Raw genomic sequence first — 23,841 nt, 5'->3', positions numbered from 1 at the left:
TTGGTGTACAAACTGGAGCAGGCACAAGCGACTGGGGAACTGGCGGTAGGGCTATTCCTGGATATAGAGGGAGCATTTAACTGCACCACTATTAAATCCATTGATGAAGCGGCAGAAAGACATGGACTCGACAAAACCACCAGAAGGTGGCTGAGGAACATGCTCTCAGGCCGGATACTTACGGTGACAAGGGGTGAGGTAAGCATCAAAGTGCTGGTGACACGAGGGTGTCCACAGGGAGGGGTCTTATCACCCTTGCTGTGGAGCCTGGTGGTGGACAACCTCATCCGGAAACTCAACAACAGGGGCCTATATACGCAAGGGTATGCGGATGACATTGCAACCATAATAAGGTGTTGGGATGCAGACACAACCCGAGGCCTTATACAGTCAACACTGGCAACAGTGGAAGAATGGTGTGAAGAAACAGGACTGTCAGTCAACCCAGACAAGACAGAACTAGTAATCTTTACGCGTAAAAGGAAACTAGAAGGATGGAGCAATCCAACCTTCTATGGAAAGGAATTAGAACCCTCTGACACGGTTAAGTACCTCGGAGTCATCATAGATGCCAAACTGAGCTGGAAAAACCAGGTGGAAACTGTAGGCAGAAAGGCCTGTGCTCTGATGTGGGCAACTAGGCGAATCTGCGGCAGAACGTGGGGTCTCAAACCTAAAATGATGCAATGGCTTTACACAGCCGTTGTAAAACCAAGGATCATGCACGCAGCCCTGGTCTGGTGGAGGAGAACAACACTGAAAACAGTGATGGTCACACTCAATCACATACAGGGACTTGCATGCAGAAGCATCACAGGAGCCATGAGAACCACTCCAATACTAGCCATGGGAGTGCTGCTGAACCTACCCCCACTAAACATAGAAATAGAGGGGGCGGCGATGGCGGCAGCCTACAGGTTACATTGCAATGGCCAATGGAGAGGAGAGTTGCCCAGAAACAGTCACACAGAGATAGGAATAAGACTGAGGGCAATTAGTCCGACGGCTGGGATGAAGCAGGACGGCAAGCAAGCCGAATACTTCTTCGGACAGCTGTTTAAAGTGACGTACCCCACAAGGGAGGAATGGGACTCGGTCCCAGGTCCAAACTCCAAACAGGAACTAATCTGGTTCACAGATGGGTCCAAGATGGAGGAAGGAACAGGGGCCGGGGTCTGTCTACAGGGATCTAAGAGGGAACTCAGTATACCTCTAGGAATGCACTGCACTGTGTTTCAAGCTGAGATGAAAGCCATCTTAGCCTGCGCACAGGAGAATATGAGTATCGGGTACAGAAATAAGAACATAAATATATGTTCAGATAGCCAGGCGGCCTTAATGGCACTGGAAAGTAACCGATGCGACTCCAGACTGGTGATGGAATGCAGGACTATCCTTATAGAACTGGCGACCATCAATAAAGTAACCCTGCTCTGGGTACCAGGACATAAAGGTATTGAGGGCAACGAGCGGGCTGACGAACTAGCAAGGAAAGGGGCGAAAGCACCACTTGCGGGATCCGAGCCGGCCGTAGGAGTAGCAGCTTGCCACACCAAACTACATATCAAGAGGTGGGTCAAATCCCAACACTGGAAGGAATGGAAGAAGGCACCCGGAATGAGGCAATCTAAAGTACTCATAAACGGACCGGACCCTAACCGAACCAGGCAACTACTCGATATGGACAGAAACTCACTGAGGGAACTGGTAGGACTATTAACGGGACACTGCCATCTCAGGAGACACATGCAACTGTTGGGAGTGGAAAACACCAACATCTGTAGGAAATGTGAAGAGGAGGAAGAGACTCCAATTCACCTATGGTGCCAATGTCCCGCTCTGCTGGGAATAAGGCTCAGATACCTGGGAAGACACAGTGTGGAACCAGAAGACATCGCCACATATCCAATGACAGCCCTGGTGAACTTCATTAAAGGGACCGGGTTACTGGCAAGGGAATGAGGTAAAATGGGAGATAGTACAATGGGCCTATGGCCTAAGTGCTCGCGGGGAACGTAAGTAAACCGCCTCCGACTTAAAAAAAAAAAAAAAAAAAAAAAAAAGGCAGAGGTGTTGGTCGTCTAATAAATGGTTCCCAGGGCTGCGGTACCCATACCCGCCTCCCAATTTGTAAGAACTAATTGAATCCCAAATTGAAAATACATACATACATATATGGAACTGGTTGCAATCCTCCTAATTATAATATTTTTGACTTCTTATCACAGATAAAGCCTGTCCGTACTATTCTTTACACAAAACTATTATACCATTCATATAAATTATGTATTTGGTCAAGTGGTAAGTCTAATATATTATTATTTAAGTATTTGGTCAAGTTGTGGTAAGTATAGTATTTAAGTATTTGGTAAGTTGTGGTAAGTCTAATACATAGTATTCAAGTATTTGGTCGAGTTGTGGTAAGTCTAATAGTATTTAATTTTTTGATCAAGTTGTGCCTTATTTAATAATAATATTTTTGTTTTCATTAATTTCTTATCGCAGATGATGTCCATCTATAGTACCTGTTATTGTAATATCTATTGTTTATTTTGTTTGTAATGTATTGTGTGTAAAAAGCCTACAAACAAACTTCTTTATTATTTGTTTGTGTTGGAACTTGCTTAAATTACCGTTATATTTTTTATTTGGATTATTTATACCTGTTAAGCATTCCTTGTTAAAATTAACTAACTTACCCTTGTAAAATGTCCTCCACAACATATGACACGACATAGCCCAGCATGGAAGACATTATATACTTCTCTTGTAAATTTTAAAAAAACAATACCTCTAAAAATCTTGACATCGTCATAGATGACAATTCTGAAACTCACAATAAAAATAATTGCATTTCAAACTGCAAAATATTAAAAATAAAAACACATCAAATATCTACATTTGATAAAAATCTGAAATGAAAGGACCAAATATGTTATGTTATAAAAAAAATATAAATATATTTTTAATAATCAGAAATTTTAATTTAATAGATAAAAACCTATATTTAATACACTAGGCCTTGGTTAATTCAAGTCTACAACATGGATTCATTATATAAATCAAGAAAAAAAATTACTTTGTTGAAACCACTTTATTGAGTTATATAATCGACCGGTTTCGGTTGCAAGCAACCTTCTTCAGGACAATGTTAATATAAACTTGTATATAAACTACAAATTGTCCTGAAGAAAGTTCAGTACAACTGAAACTGGTCGACTATATAACTCAATAAAGTGGTTTAAAACAAGTAAAAAAAATTTTCATTTATATAATGTCAAGCCACAAAGTATTTGCTTTCTTTGATAATGCCATCATTAGTTAGAGATCCGTATATAAATCTAACCTTCCAATAGGAATTGTACTAAGAATAATAAATAAAAAAATAAAAATTTAAAAAACCGTAAGACTACCCGACGGATCGCTACTCCTACTACATAAACATGGTTTATACAGCAACTAACCAGTAACCACTAGCAACCTCAGTCAATAAATGAACAAGCTCCTAAACAGACATGTCATTAATATTACTCCCCATTGTATTTTGACTCCCACTCGCATGTGACATAACCGCCACAAGAGACTGATGAAATTTTGCACACTTGACCTTAAAAAGGAAGGTCACCGTTTACACCCGATTTCTGTAAACTCTGCGTAAAGGCCGGACAACACCGGGATTTCAATATAAATATATACTTTTTTTGTTTGTTTCTAAATGCAATGTACTTACTATAGCCTATTGTACGTATATTATTAATTACTGATAAATTACTGCAATAATGTATATTACACTTTTAACCACAAGCAAACGCTTCTATGGAAGAGTAGTATTAAAATCTCATTAAAAGCGTAATGTTAATCCTATTTTATCGATTGCAACCAGTTCAATATAAATATGTATTATGTATTCTGTAAGTGTAGACGTTTGAATTGTGCAGGAAGTGAATTGTAAAGCTTAATGGCCTGGTATCTGCTGTGTTTATGTCCAAAAGATGTGTTGGTTTAAAGTGTTTTTGATACAATAACTTTTTCTTCACATTATTTGATAATGTGGGCCTCACTGGGTGCTTTACCCATGCTGAGACCCCCATTTTACATAGTTTGCGCGCTAGCTACTAGCAGAATACACACGGGCCTAAAATATTCTGTATATTTGGTATTTTTCTATTTTTTTTTAATCTAAAATTGTCTGCCATCACAATTGTACCACCTTCATGTAAAGGCCCTCTGGGCGTTAAATAAATAAATATGTCAAATAAATAGAATTATAATTCTGTAGCCTGTTCTATGCTAGGTAATTTGAAAGATGTTATCTCAGCATCAGATGCGCCCTCTCCCTTGGGAGTGACTTGCTTTATGCTAGGTAATTTGACAGATGTCACCTCATCACGGGGTATGTTATCTCCCATTGAGGTGACTTGCTCTATGCTAGGTAATTTGACATATGTCACATCATCATCGGGTGCGCCTTCTCCCATGGGAGTGACTTGCCCAGTGCTAGGTATTTTGACAGACGTCACCTCATCATGGGGTACGCCCTCTCCCATTGAGGTGACTTGCTCTATGCTAGGTAATTTGACATATGTCACATCATCATCGGGTGCGCCTTCTCCCATAGGAGTAACTTGCACTGTGCTAAGTAATTTGACAGACGTCACCTCTTCATCGGGTGCGCCCTCTCCCATGGGAGTGACTTGCCCCGTGCTAGGTAATTTGACAGATGTCACTTCATTATTGGGAACACCCTCTCCCATGGAAGTGGTTTGCTCTATGGTAGGTAATTTGACAGATATCACATCATTATTGGGAACACCCTCTCCCATGGAAGTGGTTTGCTCTATGGTAGGTAATTTGACAGATATCACATCATTATTGGGAACACCCTCTCCCATGGAAGTGGTTTGCTCTATGGTAGGTAATTTGACAGATATCACATCATCATCGGGTGCGCCTTCTCCCATGGGAGTGACTTGCACTGTGCTAGGTAATTTGACAGACGTCACCTCATCATGGGGTACGCCCTCTCCCATTGAGGTAACTTGCTCTATGCTAGGTAATTTGACATATGTCACATCATCATCGGGTGCACCTTCTCCCATAAGAGTGACTTGCACTGTGCTAAGTAATTTGACAGACGTCACCTCTTCATCGGGTGCGCCCTCTCCCATGGGAGTGACTTGCCCCGTGCTAGGTAATTTGACAGATGTCACTTCATTATTGGGAACACCCTCTCCCATGGAAGTGGTTTGCTCTATGGTAGGTAATTTGACAGATATCACATCATTATTGGGAACACCCTCTCCCATGGAAGTGGTTTGCTCTATGGTAGGTAATTTGACAGATATCACATCATTATTGGGAACACCCTCTCCCATGGAAGTGGTTTGCTCTATGGTAGGTAATTTGACAGATATCACATCATCATCGGGTGCGCCTTCTCCCATGGGAGTGACTTGCACTGTGCTAGGTAATTTGACAGACGTCACCTCATCATGGGGTACGCCCTCTCCCATTGAGGTAACTTGCTCTATGCTAGGTAATTTGACATATGTCACATCATCATCGGGTGCACCTTCTCCCATAAGAGTGACTTGCACTGTGCTAAGTAATTTGACAGACGTCACCTCTTCATCGGGTGCGCCCTCTCCCATGGGAGTGACTTGCCCCGTGCTAGGTAATTTGACAGATGTCACTTCATTATTGGGAACACCCTCTCCCATGGAAGTGGTTTGCTCTATGGTAGGTAATTTGACAGATATCACATCATCATCGGGTGCGCCTTCTCCCATGGGAGTGACTTGCACTGTGCTAGGTAATTTGACAGACGTCACCTCATCATGGGGTACGCCCTCTCCCATTGAGGTAACTTGCTCTATGCTAGGTAATTTGACAGATGTCACTTCATTATTGGGAACACCCTCTCCCATGGAAGTGGTTTGCTCTATGGTAGGTAATTTGACAGATATCACATCATTATTGGGAACACCCTCTCCCATGGAAGTGGTTTGCTCTATGGTAGGTAATTTGACAGATATCACATCATTATTGGGAACACCCTCTCCCATGGAAGTGGTTTGCTCTATGGTAGGTAATTTGACAGATATCACATCATCATCGGGTGCGCCTTCTCCCATGGGAGTGACTTGCACTGTGCTAGGTAATTTGACAGACGTCACCTCATCATGGGGTACGCCCTCTCCCATTGAGGTAACTTGCTCTATGCTAGGTAATTTGACATATGTCACATCATCATCGGGTGCACCTTCTCCCATAAGAGTGACTTGCACTGTGCTAAGTAATTTGACAGACGTCACCTCTTCATCGGGTGCGCCCTCTCCCATGGGAGTGACTTGCCCCGTGCTAGGTAATTTGACAGATGTCACTTCATTATTGGGAACACCCTCTCCCATGGAAGTGGTTTGCTCTATGGTAGGTAATTTGACAGATATCACATCATCATCGGGTGCGCCTTCTCCCATGGGAGTGACTTGCACTGTGCTAGGTAATTTGACAGACGTCACCTCATCATGGGGTACGCCCTCTCCCATTGAGGTAACTTGCTCTATGCTAGGTAATTTGACATATGTCACATCATCATCGGGTGCACCTTCTCCCATAAGAGTGACTTGCACTGTGCTAAGTAATTTGACAGACGTCACCTCTTCATCGGGTGCGCCCTCTCCCATGGGAGTGACTTGCCCCGTGCTAGGTAATTTGACAGATGTCACTTCATTATTGGGAACACCCTCTCCCATGGAAGTGGTTTGCTCTATGGTAGGTAATTTGACAGATATCACATCATCATCGGGTGCGCCCTCTCCCATGGGAGTGACTTGCCCCGTGCTAGGTAATTTGACAGATGTCACTTCATTATTGGGAACACCCTCTCCCATGGAAGTGGTTTGCTCTATGGTAGGTAATTTGACAGATTTCACCTCATCATCGGGTGCGCCTTCTCCCATGGGAGTGACTTGCCCAGTGCTAGGTATTTTGACAGACGTCACCTCATCATGGGGTACGCCCTCTCCCATTGAGGTGACTTGCTCTATGCTAGGTAATTTGAAAGATGTCATCTCAGAATTGGATGCGCCCTCTCCCATGGGAGTGACTTGCTCTAAGCTAGGTAGTTTGACAGACGTCACCTCATCATCAGGTGCGCCTTCTCCCTTGGCAGTGAATTGCTTTGTGCTAGGTAATTCGACCTCATCATCGGATGAGTCCTCTCCCATGGACGTGGCTTGATCTACGCTAGGTATTTTAAAAGATGTCACCTCATCATCAGGTGCGCCCTCGCCCATGGGCAGGGGTGTGTCCTGCAGCAGCAACAGCATGCGGTGCGCCGCCAGCCGCTTCGCCACTTTCTTGCTCTTGCCGCGCCCCACCTCGCGGTGGTTTAGCAGCATGCACGCCACCGTGAACTGCCGCTCGTGAGGAAGACCACCTAAGAAGGAAAGCACTTTATTAAAAAAAAAAGCCTTTAATGTGGCTAATGGACTCTAAACTCACCCTTAGCAGAAGACTTGATAGGATGATCACATTTGATGACTACCAAATCATTTTTTTTTTTACATTATACAAAATAATTTACCTAAGGGGCCTATGTCATCTTTGGGGATGCTGTTTGGAGTGTTTTTCAAAGGAAAGGTAAAAAGAAAGAAGAGGAAGATCTAAGTATGAAAAGGTATTAGGGGTGGGTAGGAATCTCGGTGTCAGTGTGCCCAGAAGTGACGGGCGTTTGAATTCATCCCTCCCACTGTGATGCAAGGCAATGGTTCGAGAGAGTCCTGCTGGAGGTAAAAAGGTGTCCCTCAACCAGTCTCTCCAAATCTGACCCAACACACAGTAGGTGGGCAGACGCATCCACCGCCAAGACCTAAACAATGAACCCGAGCACCACATGAACCCGGGCGTTCATGCTAAGTCACCAAACGTAGCGAACCACTTACGGTGACCTATGGCAGAGGTGTTAGTTATTCAATGAATGAAATTAAATTTAACGGTTCTGGTGAAATCCAATTCTCAGCATGTTTTAGTTATTGATCAAAATGTGATCAGCAGATCTGATCAGGTTGTTGTTTTAGCAGGGACCGTTCAAATGTTGAAAATACTTTGGAGGATTGTGATTGGCACTGTGGCAATGGCACTGATCGTCGATTAAAACACAGTGATGCAGACATTACTGCCACATTCTTTATAAACATAAGATTGAACAATTATTATGGGGATTTTTACTATAGAGCATTGAAGAGAGTGTTGTATTTGGTGCAACTGACCTTCCTCATGCTCAGTGACGTACTGCGGGGGTGGCAGGAACCTTCGCATGCACATCTCCTGCAGGCAGCCCACCGGGTTCACCTCGTAGGGGGACTCGGCCGCGCCATCGCTGCAACAACACACACACATCCACCATATCATTATCAAATACACTTGCTTCACTATACAGACACATCGGAAAGTAGCTTTATAAAATATTAATTCTTTGTCATAAATCTATCTTATCTTTTTTAGACATCTTTTTTTTTATTTTTAAAAGAAAGACAAACATTCCCGGGTTACGAATAACCTGACAATATTTGAAAATCTCCTACTACCACCACAGTAAGCTGAAAATGTTGCTTGTGTTGTGATGGAGGACTTAGCCAGCCGAGGAATTGAACACACTACGCCTGTGTGGGACCCAAACGCGATTTCAACTCGGCCACCGACCGGTTATAATAAATTATGTATTAAGATAAAATTGATTTATTTATTTTATTTGTGTTCATAATAATTACAACATTACAGATATTGTATGTACATAATACATTGCAAAAGTACTGTTGATGTAGTATGTAGTACAAAAAAACTTTGCCAACTTATTGTAGGTTTCAAACACAGAATAAAGAAGAACACAAGAAGTGTCCCGTGGACGTGATTCGTGTTCCAGATATTTGTCCAATCGGGCCTTAAATTTCCAATACAAAACTGTGTTTATGCAATTCAAATGGGATGGAGATGGTGGCGAGTGTAAGTGAGACAGAAAGCTGGGCTAATGGGCTAAATGGAACATATGTTTCCGTTCAAATTTGTATTGAAGGCACTTCTAGTTTTTTTCTTTATTAATTCAAAGAATACCTTGAATTTTATGTCCATCATGTTCAGGTAACAGGTCGCTCTTCGGGTACAGATTTGTGACTTAACAATACAATATGAGATATCCCATTGGGCATGTGTGGTAAGTAGGCATGGGCGTAATATATTAAAAACAGTGATAATATTCGCAAAACTGTCAGATTTACGAAATATTTAGTATCGTCGGTATTGATATATTTGATATCATTTGTCGGCGCTGTATTGTATAGTATCAAGTCTCAACTCCTGCTCTGCATAATACACGCTGAGATTGTTAGGTATGATTCGAATGCCAATGGGTTAAAGACAACTAAAAACTTTGAATCTTTATATAAAACTATTGTACATTTCCCTAGTTAGAAGCCTAATAGAATATAGTGTGGTCGCCCTAAAATTTATATTCACAATGTAAAAAGAATTCAAAGAAAATTTTCATGCATCATTAATTTTAAATCCCTTTAGAGCACACAATTACTCGTCGTTGAGGAATATATTCCAACATTAGAAAAATGATGAAAAATAAATGACAATGATGAACTCCTGGATTTAATCAATCTAAAATCTACACGTACCTAAATTAACAACTATACAGATATTAACATTTTACATTATCTAAAGGTTGATTTTTTAAAGATATAGAATTAAAAAGAAATAAAAGGCATAAAAATCGGACTAATGGCCATGGTATTGGCTTTATTGGCTTGATAATTTTATGCTAATAGTGTTTAACTAACTTAACTGTAGTGTTTGGTGTTTGCGTTCGGGTAGCTTCTGTATGAAAACACCTTACACTGTATGAAAATTTCATCTCAAGTGCCCTTGCTAATAGACAACAAGTTGACTCGATTTATACAGGTTTTAGTAAAGCATTTGATGAAGGTTTGCCATTAAATTCTTATAAATAAATTGTCAAAACTAGGAATAAGTGGTAAATTACTATGCTGGATTAAGAATTATTTATCAAAACAACTGTCTGTATCAAAGAACACTTGTCTTACGAATTTGAAGCTACTAGCGGCGTGCCTCAGGGCTCGCACCTTGGTCCAATATTATTTATATTGTCACTTCCATATTCTCTGATGTTACGTATTATTATTTGCTGATGACATGAAAATATATAAAATCGTAAAAAATATCAATGACTGTTTGTCCCTACAATCGTAGTGTAAATGAATATTTTTATTTATAAGTAAACAATGTGCTATAAATGATGTACCGCTTCTTAAGACTGATTTATACAATATTTACGGTTAGCAGGGGCGTGCACTCAGTAGAGACTGTAAAGGTGTGCCGTTTAAAAAAAAAAAAAGTTTACCATGCTGTGTAGAAATTTATGAAAAAAAAATTAACTTCCTTGATGGCGAGGTTTTTAAATAATTACAAAATTATTATGAACATTAGGTTAGTTAAAAATCAATCTTTGGCAGAGTATAAATTTAACATACTTAACAAATAATGTTAGTGAAAAGTCTCTATTCCTTGTTAGAACATCTGAAGCGTTATTATAGATAAAATCAGCTAAAAGCATACCCCTATCAGCTTCATTGTAACCTTTTCCTCAAATAATACAAACAATACACATTTGATAATAATATTTACATAGTTTCTGCGGGTGAGCCATTAGTGGTGCTATCAGCCGGAGTCTCTCCACTCAGCTTGTCCAGCAGCCCCTTGGCAGCCTTGTGCTTGGCCTGCTTCTTGGAGCGCCCCGTCCCTATGGCTGTGAACAAGAACGCCCAATCAGTATCACGCCCCCAACACATGTATTTCAACAACTCATAAAGCATTACTTCAATAATAATAATAATGTTCCACAGTTACCTATGAAAAAGCCGTCAATACTTGAATGAATCCTACTTTCCTCATTTAAGGCTGAAACAATGGGGAAGGGCTTATAAACTCATAGCTGGTCAAGGATAATATCTACGCATAGCATCTACACAGATGAAATGTGTGTAGCATCATGTCTCCTTGCAGAGATTATATAATAAATACATAAAGGGTAATCCTTCATTATCAGCGGGGTCAAGGTTCCTGCAATGCATCACGGATAGCAAAACAGCAGAAAATAACATAAGTTAAATTTATCAATTCATACCTTAGTATGAACTAAAAAAACTTAAACTTATTTAACAAGAATCATACAGCATTGTTACAAAGCTAATTTCCTTTTTCTCAAGGTCTTTTTGCACTTCTTCATTGGGCTTATATTCCTTTTTAAGTGAGTGTCGCACAAGCAATGCTGTTGCTAGAGATGCTTTAACCTCATAAATTATTTGTGTTTTATTTTAACTGCGGATAATGATGAATTACTCTACTTGGAACTAATGGAACAGGTTAGGTTACATCAGGAACTGGTTTTGTGACGATTGTAATTATCTACTGAATTGAGGATGACAAAATAACAAATGGTGAATTCATTGCTAGTATGTAATCATTCATTACTCACCAACAATGTCTGACACGGTGACTCTGTACCGGAAGATTGGTTCATGGATCAGCCCCTCGATCTGCACCAGCTCATACTTGGGGACGGTTCCCCTGCGAGCCAACAGCTCTTGGAGAACGGACACAGGAGTCTTTGCTGGCATATGGGCCATTTCCTGAAATTGATTTCAATGTAACAGGACGATTTTGTTAAGTATTCAATCGTTCGTATAACAATCCTGGTAATAAAATGGCATTCATAAATAGAATTCTCTAAAGGCACAAAAATTATGTAATCATAGACGTAAATAAATAAATATCTATTTGTAGTAACTATCAGTAATATTAAGGGTAATCAGTAATCACATTTCCAAACAAATAAATAAAACCACTGCCAAAGTCTTGTTGAATGAATCAACCAGCATTTAAAGTCCAATAAACTCATATTTAAAATGCTGCAGTGCACATTTCAGTGCAATTTTAAAATACATATTTATTAATTGCTTTTTAACTACAAATAGATGTTCCAATAATTTTACTGTATTGTTTTCAGAGAATGGAAGTTAAATATGGGTTATTGATTTAAACCCAACGCATCCTAACACGGTCTGTCAGGTCCGCCAAGGGGCGAGAAGTTGCAAATTCCAATATTGGCTATTAGGTTGCCTGTATACCGGTCGATTAAACTCCAACCTTCTTTCAATTCTCAGAGCATGTGTTCCAAGATCTAACAAATCAGTGCCCCTGGCGCACCGGTCGCACCGGGACAGGAGTGCTCCTGGCTGGGGCGGTACAGTAAAATTGTATCAACTAGCAAAAATAACGTCAGATTATAGTAGTTGTAGAGCCGCGGATTACGGAGAGAATATTGTAACTAACTTTTCTGATAAATTTATCCAGTATAAATCACTTAAAACACTTGTACGGGACCAAGTTAGTGAAGCCCGCACAAATACTGCAAATTCAATAGGGCACCGGCACACATTGACACCTTGATCTGAGAGTTTTTGCAGGTGCAGTAGGAAAACATTAAATTAAACAAGTATTACTTTCCCGAGTACTCTTGGATGAGAAGTGACTGTTTGTACCAGTTACTTCTCTATTTATTGGACAAAATTATACATTAAATTTCACACATGTTCAATGAGAGTAATTAGCGATCACCCTTATCTCTTCACTGTGTTGAACAAACAAAACATTAGTTTTTAAATGTATGGTGGTGGCCGAAAACCCATTAATATTAACTATAGAAGTCGCACATTAAGGATGTGGGATAATATTATAGTATCATATTTATTTTGAAGCAGATATTTTAATGGTTTTATCAAAAATATTAAGGACATCATAAAAACTTGAGATCTTGTTATCTCATAATGACTTTGGCTCTTTTGGTAAACTAATGTTTAAGACAAGATTTGTCCCGTTGGCGTCATGTATCTTTTATCAGGAGATTTTTCAATGTGGATGAGTGTTTCAAGCTAATAATTATTGCTTGTAAAATAATTAGTAAATTAATCTATAAATCCAAGGTAACTATGCCTGCTATTAGTAAACAAAATTGAAAATTCAGCTGTGAAATACCACATAACAACGAAGACGGGAAAATTATTGTATACCATTCCTGTTAACCCCCACCCCCTCCCTTAAAAGCTATGTATATAAACCACAGTTTAAGGAATTATTGTACCAGTCTGATGGCAATAACAATAAGCTGAAACCAATAACAATTAAAAAATAAAATAAGTGGACAAAAGTTTATAATTGTTTCAATATAACATACAAAATTTTCTAAATCAAAGATGTTCATAAAAATTCATGCAAAAATTACAATGTTTTATGTATTATAAATAGGAAGACATCAAAATTATAGTAAAATTTTCCCATAAATAGTGATTTGCCAATTGCTAGGTTTTCTACTCAACTCAATTTGTTGCAATTTTGTAAATCAACAGATTTATTGTTAACCATTTTTTCTTACTTACCAAATAAGATATCATTACTGAAGAAATTTAACAAATAAGATCTACTTATCATCTACCAAGGTCTATTCAATGAGATGATATAGCAAAATAAGGTACCGATGAAGATGGTTTCATGAAGAGTAAAAATTACCTACTAGAAAGCAATATTGTCTAAGTTACTTGTGAATTGTTTTATGGACTCGTAGATTTAAAGCCTTTAATCTACTTAAAGGATAATATGTTAGTTCAGATTAAACTAGGTTAGTTAAATAAATATAATTATCTTCACAGAAATATTGCAGGTTGAAAATCATTAAGTCCAAAAACAATATTAACAATGCGGTCGGAGTGGCTAAGTATTGGAATTACAGGTTGTTTGTTAGGTTGGATGTTAAAATGTCAAGCAAATGATATGGTTGGATGTTAGAATGTAAAGCAAATAGATAAGATAGATGAATGTTAAGCGAATAGATTAGATGGATCTTAGAATTTAAAGCGAATAGATTAGATGGATCTTAGAATGTAAAGCGAATAGATTAGATGGATCTTAGAATGTAAAGCGAATAGATTAAATGGATGTTAGAATGTTTAGCGAATAGTGTCGTTGTGTTGTGCGGCGAACTCACAAGCTTGGCGGCCTCGTTCAGTGGCATGCAGTCCTGTGGGGGGGGCCTCTGGCGCTGGGCGGGGCCCCGGCGGTACCCAGAGGGGGCGCGCCCCACAGGCCCACGGGGGCCCCCCGCCCCGCCCTCCCCGCCGACCACCGAACTGCTCACTGGATGAGTTGCCATCTAAAACCAATCATGTGTCAAACTCGCACAGCTTCCAATTGGACATCATTGCTTTGGAAATTTAATCTGCTCTGCTTAGAAGGTATTATGTATACTATTGCCTGGTCTCAAATTCTATTGAGATTTAGAGCCGTCGAGGTGATAAAAAATTATTAGAGAGAGTTGTTAGAATGACGGTGTTATTGATGATTTTGAAAAACTCTGACACTGAGTTCCTGTCATTAACCCTATATAAGTTTGTAATTTTGTATTAACATAGTAATAAAATATAATAAATATGTATGCACTCAATAACATTAGAAAATCACGTAGTCAAGAAATAAATAAAAAAATTCCTTATATTATCTAAACATGGCTAATTTTAAAGTCAGACATATAGGCTGGCTATAAGCGGGACAGTTTCACAAAGACATGCAGCTGATAAATATTCCACAATTATCTATTTTCTACAAATCGTAATCTGAATTTAATTTTAAAAATACCTTAGGTGTTTTTTTTTACATAATGTGGTCCTACACAGAAATAAGGACACATTTTTTTCAAAGAGCGGCAATCCATGCAGAACCTTTGAATTCGTGATTTTGCAGATATAAAAATACTGATAATTTGATACCCAGAGTAAATTAAATTAATGACAATTTATAAATCAAGCCTACGTATCATCTGTAAGTATAACAGGGCTCTATTACAAATCATCTGAACACCTACTAGTCTAAATCGCCGAATAGTATGTTATCTTAAAAATTATCATTAAAATCATCAGCGATAGATACATGACAGCTCGATATGATGTAAAAAAACCATGGGTTGTATTAAATTGAAATAAACGAAGGCCAAGGGTAAAACACGAGATAAATAAATCTTAAAATGTGTCATGTAAATATGACACATTTATAGTTCAGTAAAACTGATCTACTTTTGCCTAATGTGGTAAAAATTATCATTGTACCGCAACATGCGGAAACGAATTGCAGCGAAGGTCAGGAGGGCGATAAACGTTTGGGAAACGTAAATCCTTCGTGCAAAATTGTATATATTACCATAATAATAAAAATATATTTAAAAAACTAACCAAATGTGTTTAATAAAACTGGTGGATCCAAATCCGACTAGAGCCGGTGAAATTTTACAAAAGTCAAGATGTCGGCTGTCAAAGACAATCTTATGTTCCACATACAAATCCATAGATCACACCATAGACTCGGTAAACGGCGTACCAACTTACAAGTTACAAGATACTTCATGCTACAAAAAAAATTTAAGCCGCGGTTAAGGGAGAAGATGTATGAAAAGTGCCAAAACCAACTTAATTTTTTATGACATATACCATTCCCTGTCTCATCAAATACCCCAAAAAAATCATAAGCCTTTATTATTGCATTAACAATACAAAATAAAATGAAAATAGTTCATTATAATTTAGGTAGTTAATTCTACTCACTACTCTTAGACCTTGTATTTAGTAGCGATCCTTCAGTGAAGTTATGTAAATCAATAGACCCCCTTTCTCCCCTTAGATTCTCACCATCCTCCCTTAGACATCACAATTATGAACAATTACCTTAACACACACTCTAACTCTGTTTCTATCTACTCATATAATTTTGCTAAAACAGAATATCCACTGATAATAAAACACTTTAGTAATGCGGTTTGTCTTTTTTAGAATGTTAACCATAAACTTGAATCTTTTTACTCCATCATCAACACGGCTCTCGATAAATACGTACCCTCAACTCAAATCAAACAATCAATGTTTCCCAAATGGTTTAATAATGACTTAAAACACTTAATAAAAAACAAAAAAATCTAGCACAAAATGTTTCCGATTTTGACATAAAGAAAAAAGCGGGCCCTGACAAAGTTAACCCGGCTTTTTTAATTAACTGTGTATGAATAGTAGCCAAACCACTATTTCGAATATTTAACCAATCACCGTATTTCTGGCTGCTTCCCTGATATATGGAAACACTGTTATCTGACACATGTATTTAAAAAAGACAATACTCATGATATTACAAATTACAGACCCATTTGCATGCTCTTTACAATCCCCAAATTGTTTTAAAAACTTATGGAAATAGTAATAAGTGTTTCTTTTTTGTAAAAAATATATATAATGATATCCTCACTGGGATCTCCCGTGCTGAGGATTTCATTTACATATTATTGATATTTTTGGTGTTAATAATTTTGTGGGTTTCAAAAGGCAACTAATTTAAGACTTATTTGCTCGTTATTAACTTTTATCATTTCTTGTCTTTTTTAAAAATCTTGTCTCTATTCCTTCCTACGAGTACATCGCATAATCCTTTTCAATTTTTATTTTGTTTTTAACACACATATTGACTGTATACATGTATGAACATACTCGATTCACATATTGTTATTTTGTTGTTGTTATTATTTATAAAATAAAAACCTCCTGTTGGCACTATATTATGCAGTAAATGATGTAAAAGCCCATCAGGGCGTTTAAATTAATAAATAAATATTTATTTTCTAAATTCATGCTAATGCTCATTAACCCTCACATTCTTTATTCTATGCCCCTCACCAAAATAGATTTATATTTGGTAGGCGGGAATGGGTACCGCCGCCCTGGGAACCATTTATTGGATGACCAACACCTCTGCCACAGGTCACCACAAGTGGTTCGCTACGTTTGGTGACTTAGCAGGGGTGCCCGGGTTCATGGGTTAAGGTTTGCCCAGGCCTTGGTGGCGGGTGCGTCGGCCCACCTTCTGCGTGGCGGGCCGGTTGGGAGATGCTGGTTGAGGGAGACCCTTTACAACCGGTTACCGCTGTCCGGGCCGCTCGATAGTACAGGGGGACAGGGGCCCGACCCTCAGGCTCACGACTAAGGGTGGGCTGCCCCATCAGCGAGTGTAAAAACCCCGCCACTGCTGTTGTGCCGGTTCGTGACCGGAGGGGACCAAGCAGCAGCGATTGGGGCGCATTGGATGCCCTCTCCAGCCGGACTCTCCCAGCCTATCGCCTAGCACCGCAGTGGGTGGGCTGGAACCAAACGCTCATCACTCCTGGGCAGCCTGAACCCCAGATTCCTACCCACCCCTCATACCTTTCCTTTCCAGACCTTTCCTTTCACCTTTCATGAACATACAACACAACAATTTTAACATCGTTACAGCGGCGAGTAGCAGGCGTCCCCGGTGCGGGCCAAAACTGTTGATAAATTTTGCCAACATTCGCGGCCTGCACACAAATTTAAATTCCGTCCATCACCATCTTTTGTCCCAACGTCCCAACCTTCTTTTCCTATCCGAAACTCAGATAGCCGAGCCCCAGACTCCTCCTATCTGGACTGCCCGGGCTTTACCCTCGCAAGCAAATTCCGACTCAAAGGAGGAGTCTGCCTCTATAGTCGAGCTGACGTCAACTGTGTACGACTATTGAGTCTGGAAAACTCCAGATTCGACGTAATGTGGGTGCGCGTCAATCTTGCCAGTACGGCAAGATTCTACGCATGTCTATACCGCTCACCGAACCATAGCGAATCAGACACTTCCGAACTCTTCAAACATCTGAGCGAAACTATTGATGATCTCTTGCCCCGCTACCCTTCGGCCGAGTTTGTTGTTCTGGGGGACTTCAATGTTCATAACGAACCATGGTTGAAGTTCTCAGGCCCAACGGACTCGGCTGGCCGACAGGCGGAATCCTTTGCCATTTGCTACGGATTAGAGCAATTGGTTCAGGAGCCTACAAGGGTTCCTGATGTACAGACTCACCGCTCCAATCTGTTAGACCTATTCTTAACTACTGTGCCACACGGTTATAAGATTGACGTCACAGCGCCTCTGGGATCATCTGACCACTGCCTAGTGACGACATCAATCCCCGTTAGCCTCAGACCAACCAATGAGAGGCTGAGGAGAAAAGTGTGGCACTATAAGTCAGCAGATTGGTTCGGTATGCGGGCCCATTTCAACGCTTTTCCGTGGTCAGCTGTTTGTTTTCGGACTTCGGACCCTTCAAGATGTGCCCAGGAGATTGGTGAAGTCATCAAATCGGCGATGGATGGCTTCATACAATCGACTACTAAAGAAACTGGTGTGGGCTCAAAGTCATGGTTCAGTCGACAATGCTCCGAAGCAGTTCGACGAAAAAACGCGGCTTACCGAGCCTACAACACATCTCGAACGCCCAAAAGCAGATCAGCATACAACAAATCGGCAAAGGAATGCAAGAGAATCATTAATAGGTCAAAATTCGAACACGACCTCCAGATCAGCAAAAAGCTGGCTGCCTGCCCGCATGGCAGCAGAGCATTCTGGTCGCTTGCGGGCTCAATAGGTCGGAATTTTTGCAAACCCAGTTTGCCACCCCTTACCAGACCTGACGGCTCACTAGCAAACACCGCCACCGAAAAGGCTAACTTATTAGGGAAAATGTTTGCGGAAAACTCGACCCCCGATGACGGAGGTGCTGTTCCGCCGTCGGTTCCTCACTGCGGCTTCTATATGAAAAAGCTGAGGATCCGGCATCGGGATGTACTCCACGTTATACAGGGGCTCGATGTTAACAAAGCTAGTGGACCTGATGGAATACCTGCCCTGGTATTGCAGAGGTGTGCTGCGGAAATAGTTCCAGTTTTGACAAAGCTCTTCAAAATGTCCCTGAAGTGTGGCACTGTGCCCTCTGGTTGGAAAAAAGCGGTTATTCACCCTATTCCCAAGAAAGGTGACCGCTCCAACCCGGCCAACTACCGCCCCATAGCGATCACATCAGTTCTGTCCAAAGTGATGGAACGTGTGATCAACGACAAACTGCTCACATACCTCGAGAAGAACAAAATTATCAACGACCGTCAATACGGATTCCGGCGGAACCGTTCGTGCGGTGATCTTCTCGCGTATGTGACGCATGTTTGGGGGCGGTGCCTGGAACGTCACGGTGAGACCCAAAAGGTCGCACTAGACATATCCAAGGCCTTTGACTGGGTCTGGCACCGAGGACTTGTCAACAAATTGCAATCTTACGGACTTCCCGCATCCCTGTGTACGTGGATTGCTGAATTTTTAAGGGATAGGTCGATTCAGGCGGTTGCTGACGGTTTCACCTCTTCCTCGCACTCCATAAATGCTGGCGTCCCACAGGGATCGGTTCTGTCTCCGACTTTGTTTTTGTTGCACATCAATGACCTTTTGACATGTGCACCGATTCATTGTTACGCGGATGACAGAACAGTTCATGATTGCTTTTTGTTTGACAAGCCCCCAAAGGGCACACAAACTCCAACGGCTCGGAGGGCTTTGAAGCAGAGAATGGACGGTTATCTCGAGAGTATTTCCTCCTGGGGTAAAAATAATCTCGTCGAATTTAATGTTTCAAAGACCCACTCCTGTCTGATTACGTCTAAAAGGGATCCAAATGATAATCTAGTCTCCTTCAACGGAAGCAATCTTCCGAACAGGCCTTCCATTGATATGCTTGTTATAACTATAAGTGACCAGCTCAGGTACGGGGGCTCCATCGAAGCCAGAGTAAAGTTGGCCTCTCAGAAGCTGGGCGTACTGTACAGGGCCCGCAGATACTTTAATAATACACAACTGCTGACCCTGTACAAATCGCAAGTGCGCCCTACTGTCGAATTTGGCAGCCATCTCTGGTCCGGAGCCCCTAAATACCTGAAAAAACCCTTGACTCTGTGCAGAAACGGGCGGTCCGTTTGATAGATTCCCCAATCTTAACAAACGGACTGCAATCTTTAGAGCACAGGCGTCAGGTAGGTATGCTGTCCTTGTTCTATCGGTATTACAATGGAAGATGCTCTGAGGAACTAGCGTCATTGATCCCTTCGGCACCGGTGCGTAGTCGGGATACACGCCAAACGCGCGCCCAACATTTGTACACAGTTGACATTTGTCACATGAGAACGGGTCGCTTCTACGATTCGTTCTTAAGTTCAACAGCTCGGCTGTGGAACGAACTGCCGGCCTCTGTGTTTCCTCCCTCCTACAACATGGGACTCTTCAATACCCATGTTCACTCCTTCCTCTCCACAAAAAGACTCTCCACACAGCATCCCCAAAGATGACATAGGCCCTGAGGGAAATTATTTTCTTGAGGGCCTCCTGTGTGGAATTAATATAAAAAAAAAATAAAAAAATATCCGGTAGATTAACACTAACAAATTTGGCTACAAACGAAAAAAAATTTCAGACAATCTTAATTTGCGATTGCAAACGGATGCAGTTTATGCTGACTTCAGCAAAGCATTCAATAAAGTTTCTCATATTTTTTTAATAAAAGAACATGGGACCAAAGGAAATCTATTTAAACTCGGTGCACGTAGCTTCAAAAGTGCAAATGGCCAATTTGTAACGAACGTGCCCAGACCACAACATTGTTGATTTGTGCAGTATGCTGACTTTATCAAAGCATTCGATAAAGTTTCTCATATTGTTTTACATACATCCCGCCAAGTCAGAGATGCCCTAAATGAATTTAGCAACGAACACTGGTATGAGTATATATCGTCCCTAGAAAATGACAGAGCAGCGTACTGGAAGCTTTCCAAAACTCTCAGACGTCCAAAGACTAGAATATCTCCTCTTCAAGGTCCAAACGGAGTAGTATACTCTAATGCGGGCAAGCCCAATTTACCCCAATAACCGACCATGATGACCCATCCTTCGTTTCGATGGTGGATTCAAAAGTAGTCTCAATTTTAAATACAGAATCTGATGACTTGCCAATCAAATTCTAACACCTAAGGAAATCAAAAAAATCAACTCTCTCAAGATAAAAAAAGCTGCCGGTCCAGACGGCATATCAAATAAAGTAGTAAAATATCATTACGGCTTACTATATAAAATGTACCTTATGGGCTTTTCCAAAGCATTTATGATATTCAGCTACCTTTTAGAGCGTACTTTTCAAGTACAATCGGAGGACATGTTATTCTCAATACGTCCACTAAAAGCTGGCGTCCCCCAAGGCGGATCACTGTCTCCTGATCTGTTTATCGTATATTCTTGTGATATTCCCCCACCAATGGACCACAACGTAAAACTTTCTCAATTCGCAGACGACGCAAACGTAATTTCAATTTCAACTGTCGTGACCACTGCTACAATCGAAGATTATTGTAAAAATGGAGAATTTCAATTAATCCCACTAAAATTACTGCGATATTCTTCACACGAAGAGTGCCCGAACAGCCTCCGAACATAATTCTGTTTGGAAAAATCAATAAAATACCCCGGACTCTAAATTAACGTGGCCTAAACACATCAATGAGAAAATAAAATCAGCAAAGAAGTCAATATCAGCACTCTACCCGATGCTAGGTGGACTATCAGCAGACAATAAATTACTAATCTACAATACGACCATAAGGTCGGGCTTTACATACGCTGCACCCATTTGGGGACACACAGCTCACACACAATTAAACTAATTACAAGCCCTGCAAAACAAAGTCATTCGATTAATGTTGAATGCGCCGAAGTGGATTGAGGTTACAGTCTCCATAAAGACACGAGCATTCCTCTGATAAAGGATTCAATTGTTTCACACTCGGAAAAATTCAACGCCGGCCTAGCCGGACATGAAGATCCAACCATTAAAATTCTCGCTCAATACAGCAAGAAAGAAATTACGGAACATAAAGGAACTAAAATAATCCTCCGCAAGAAGTAGGCAATTAAGTAAATAAAAAAGAATAAATCCTGTCCCAAGTCACAGTATAGTTTTAAGTTTCATTTCATACCACCATAATTTTAACTTTTCGTCAGGGTAGAACCCGAGTGATGTTTACGATTATTTTTGTTCTTTTTATGATTTGACACAAGTAAACACTGTTTATAACATAAATGCACGCATGTTAGACTTAGTATTAAGCAACATACATTCCAAAAATGCTGTTGTCCGTCGCCATGATTCTCCACTTGTCAAAGAAGATCTTAATGACCCTTCACTATGTAATGGACCTGTTTGGGGTAAAGGAACGTAAAGATTTTTTTTTTTTCATAAATTAAAATACGTTCAGAGAATAGGGAGAAACGAACAGACTATGGACATCTCTGGGACATACTAGAAGCTTTATTATAGAAACCTACGTCGGTAATAGGTGTTAACCACGTAATAATTGAAAAGAGGCGTGATGGAGCTCAACGAATCAGATCATTCCCAAAATCAATTAAATAATTTTTCGCCAATCACGGAGACTAAGGGCGGTCTAAAGACACGAAACACTCTAGGTTGATTTACTGTTGAGCTAACCTTGGGATCCGGTCTCACGATGCGTGTAAGGGCACTTGGAGAACGACGATAAATTTGCATTCTAAGGTAGAAACGAAGCGATACCCAACCATCGATAACGAAACAGGGGGGTGACGGTTTGGCGAAAGAAGATGGTTTTTTAGAATGTTTTGGTCCAGAAGACATATTACGAGGTGATCCTCATAGAGAGAATTGTTTACGATCGCTGAGGTTCTGAGTGCTATTTCAAGTGTTGACAATGGACACGAATTTTAACTTAAGATGGGATGTTTGGCCGAAATTGCCTAATTATATTAACACGGGGGAGATGCAAGTTGGGTAATTAAGAAAAGACATAAAAGTTGATGGGTCACGAAGTCTTTGATTAACGATCAAAATTTTACGACCTTTTTTTGCGCGTAAACAAAGTTACGAGGATAATATATTGAAATTCCTGGATGAAGCGAGAAAAGAGTATATGGGTTGGGCTAAAACTAGACGCAAAAAAACTGTAAAAACAGGGATGTACTGGGCGTAGATCACCGAAAAGGAAGGACCAGGAATCGAAAAGAAACCCGAAAGGTAGTTTAGCTCATGATGGAAGAGGTGTCACCGACTCGGGTAGTGGACAGCGATGGGTTACGAAAAATTACCAGAAGATATGCGGCGGATATCACGAAAAGAGTCAAAACAGGTAGGCGAAATTACAAAAAACGTGTCGAATCAAATTTTGGAACGAATGCCTACGTATGTCATCACCGAGAGGAAGGTATATGTGTCCTGGGATCACCCACGGATCGTGTAGACACCAATCAAATGCTAGAAGGCAGCACACAAGGAAGGATACTGGATTGCGCAAGCGCTGGACATAATAGGTGAAAAGCTTCCGTTAGTTGGGATAATTTATCGATTATATTATCGATATCAATAGCGAATTTCTCGGAAAGATTTCGAAAACAACGATATAGAAATGAGCTACACCTAGTCTATAGGCCGGAAATCAACCAATATTACGGACACAACACGCGTACGAGAAAAAATAATCAAATAATTTTGCGCAATAATCTACATCGCCGAAAATCATTTACGGGAGGGCGCCCGGAAGTCAGGTCACCGAGTACACGCCTGTACCCGTCTCGGCAGGGGGGTAGGTGTCTACCTCAACTCGGCAGGCGGGGGCCAAAAATCCTGAAACGGGGTTATGCAATTCTAAACTTAACGGGAAGTGAAACCTTGAATTCATAAAGGCGAAAGTCGCACAAATTTTAAGTCGATTTATTCGAAAAAACATTATTAAATAGCGTTGTTTGGAGGGAATCAGG

At 40.5% G+C, this 23,841-nt stretch overlaps 1 protein-coding gene across 3 annotated transcripts in view; it reads right to left on the bottom strand.

Annotated features, from left to right (window-relative positions):
• The window catches only part of loqs (double-stranded RNA-binding domain-containing protein loquacious), a 43,118-nt gene extending 27,655 nt beyond the window's left edge, over window positions 1–15,463 (bottom strand). The window contains exons 1-7 of one of the 3 annotated variants that reach the window (XM_089636544.1): window positions 15,363–15,463; window positions 14,126–14,290; window positions 11,561–11,714; window positions 10,933–10,983; window positions 10,711–10,831; window positions 8,274–8,383; window positions 7,272–7,441 (exon numbers count right to left, since the gene is read on the bottom strand). In XM_089636544.1, the coding sequence (XP_089492670.1) occupies window positions 7,272–7,441; window positions 8,274–8,383; window positions 10,711–10,831; window positions 10,933–10,983; window positions 11,561–11,714; window positions 14,126–14,290 (771 nt within the window). In that variant the 5' untranslated portion in view covers window positions 15,363–15,463. The remainder of the gene's footprint in view (window positions 1–7,271; window positions 7,442–8,273; window positions 8,384–10,710; window positions 10,832–10,932; window positions 10,984–11,560; window positions 11,715–14,125; window positions 14,291–15,362) is intronic. The other 2 variants (XM_089636545.1, XM_089636546.1) reach the window with 2 other exon arrangements.
• Between the last annotated feature and the right edge of the window lie 8,378 nt (window positions 15,464–23,841).

This window comes from Hesperophylax consimilis, chromosome 10 (assembly GCF_061612785.1).
Source record: "Hesperophylax consimilis isolate HC1 chromosome 10, BYU_Hcon_1.0, whole genome shotgun sequence".
NCBI classification, from domain to species: Eukaryota; Metazoa; Arthropoda; class Insecta; order Trichoptera; family Limnephilidae; genus Hesperophylax; species Hesperophylax consimilis.
Note: the sequence above shows the minus strand (reverse complement) of the source record. Positions and strands in the feature narration are given on the sequence as shown.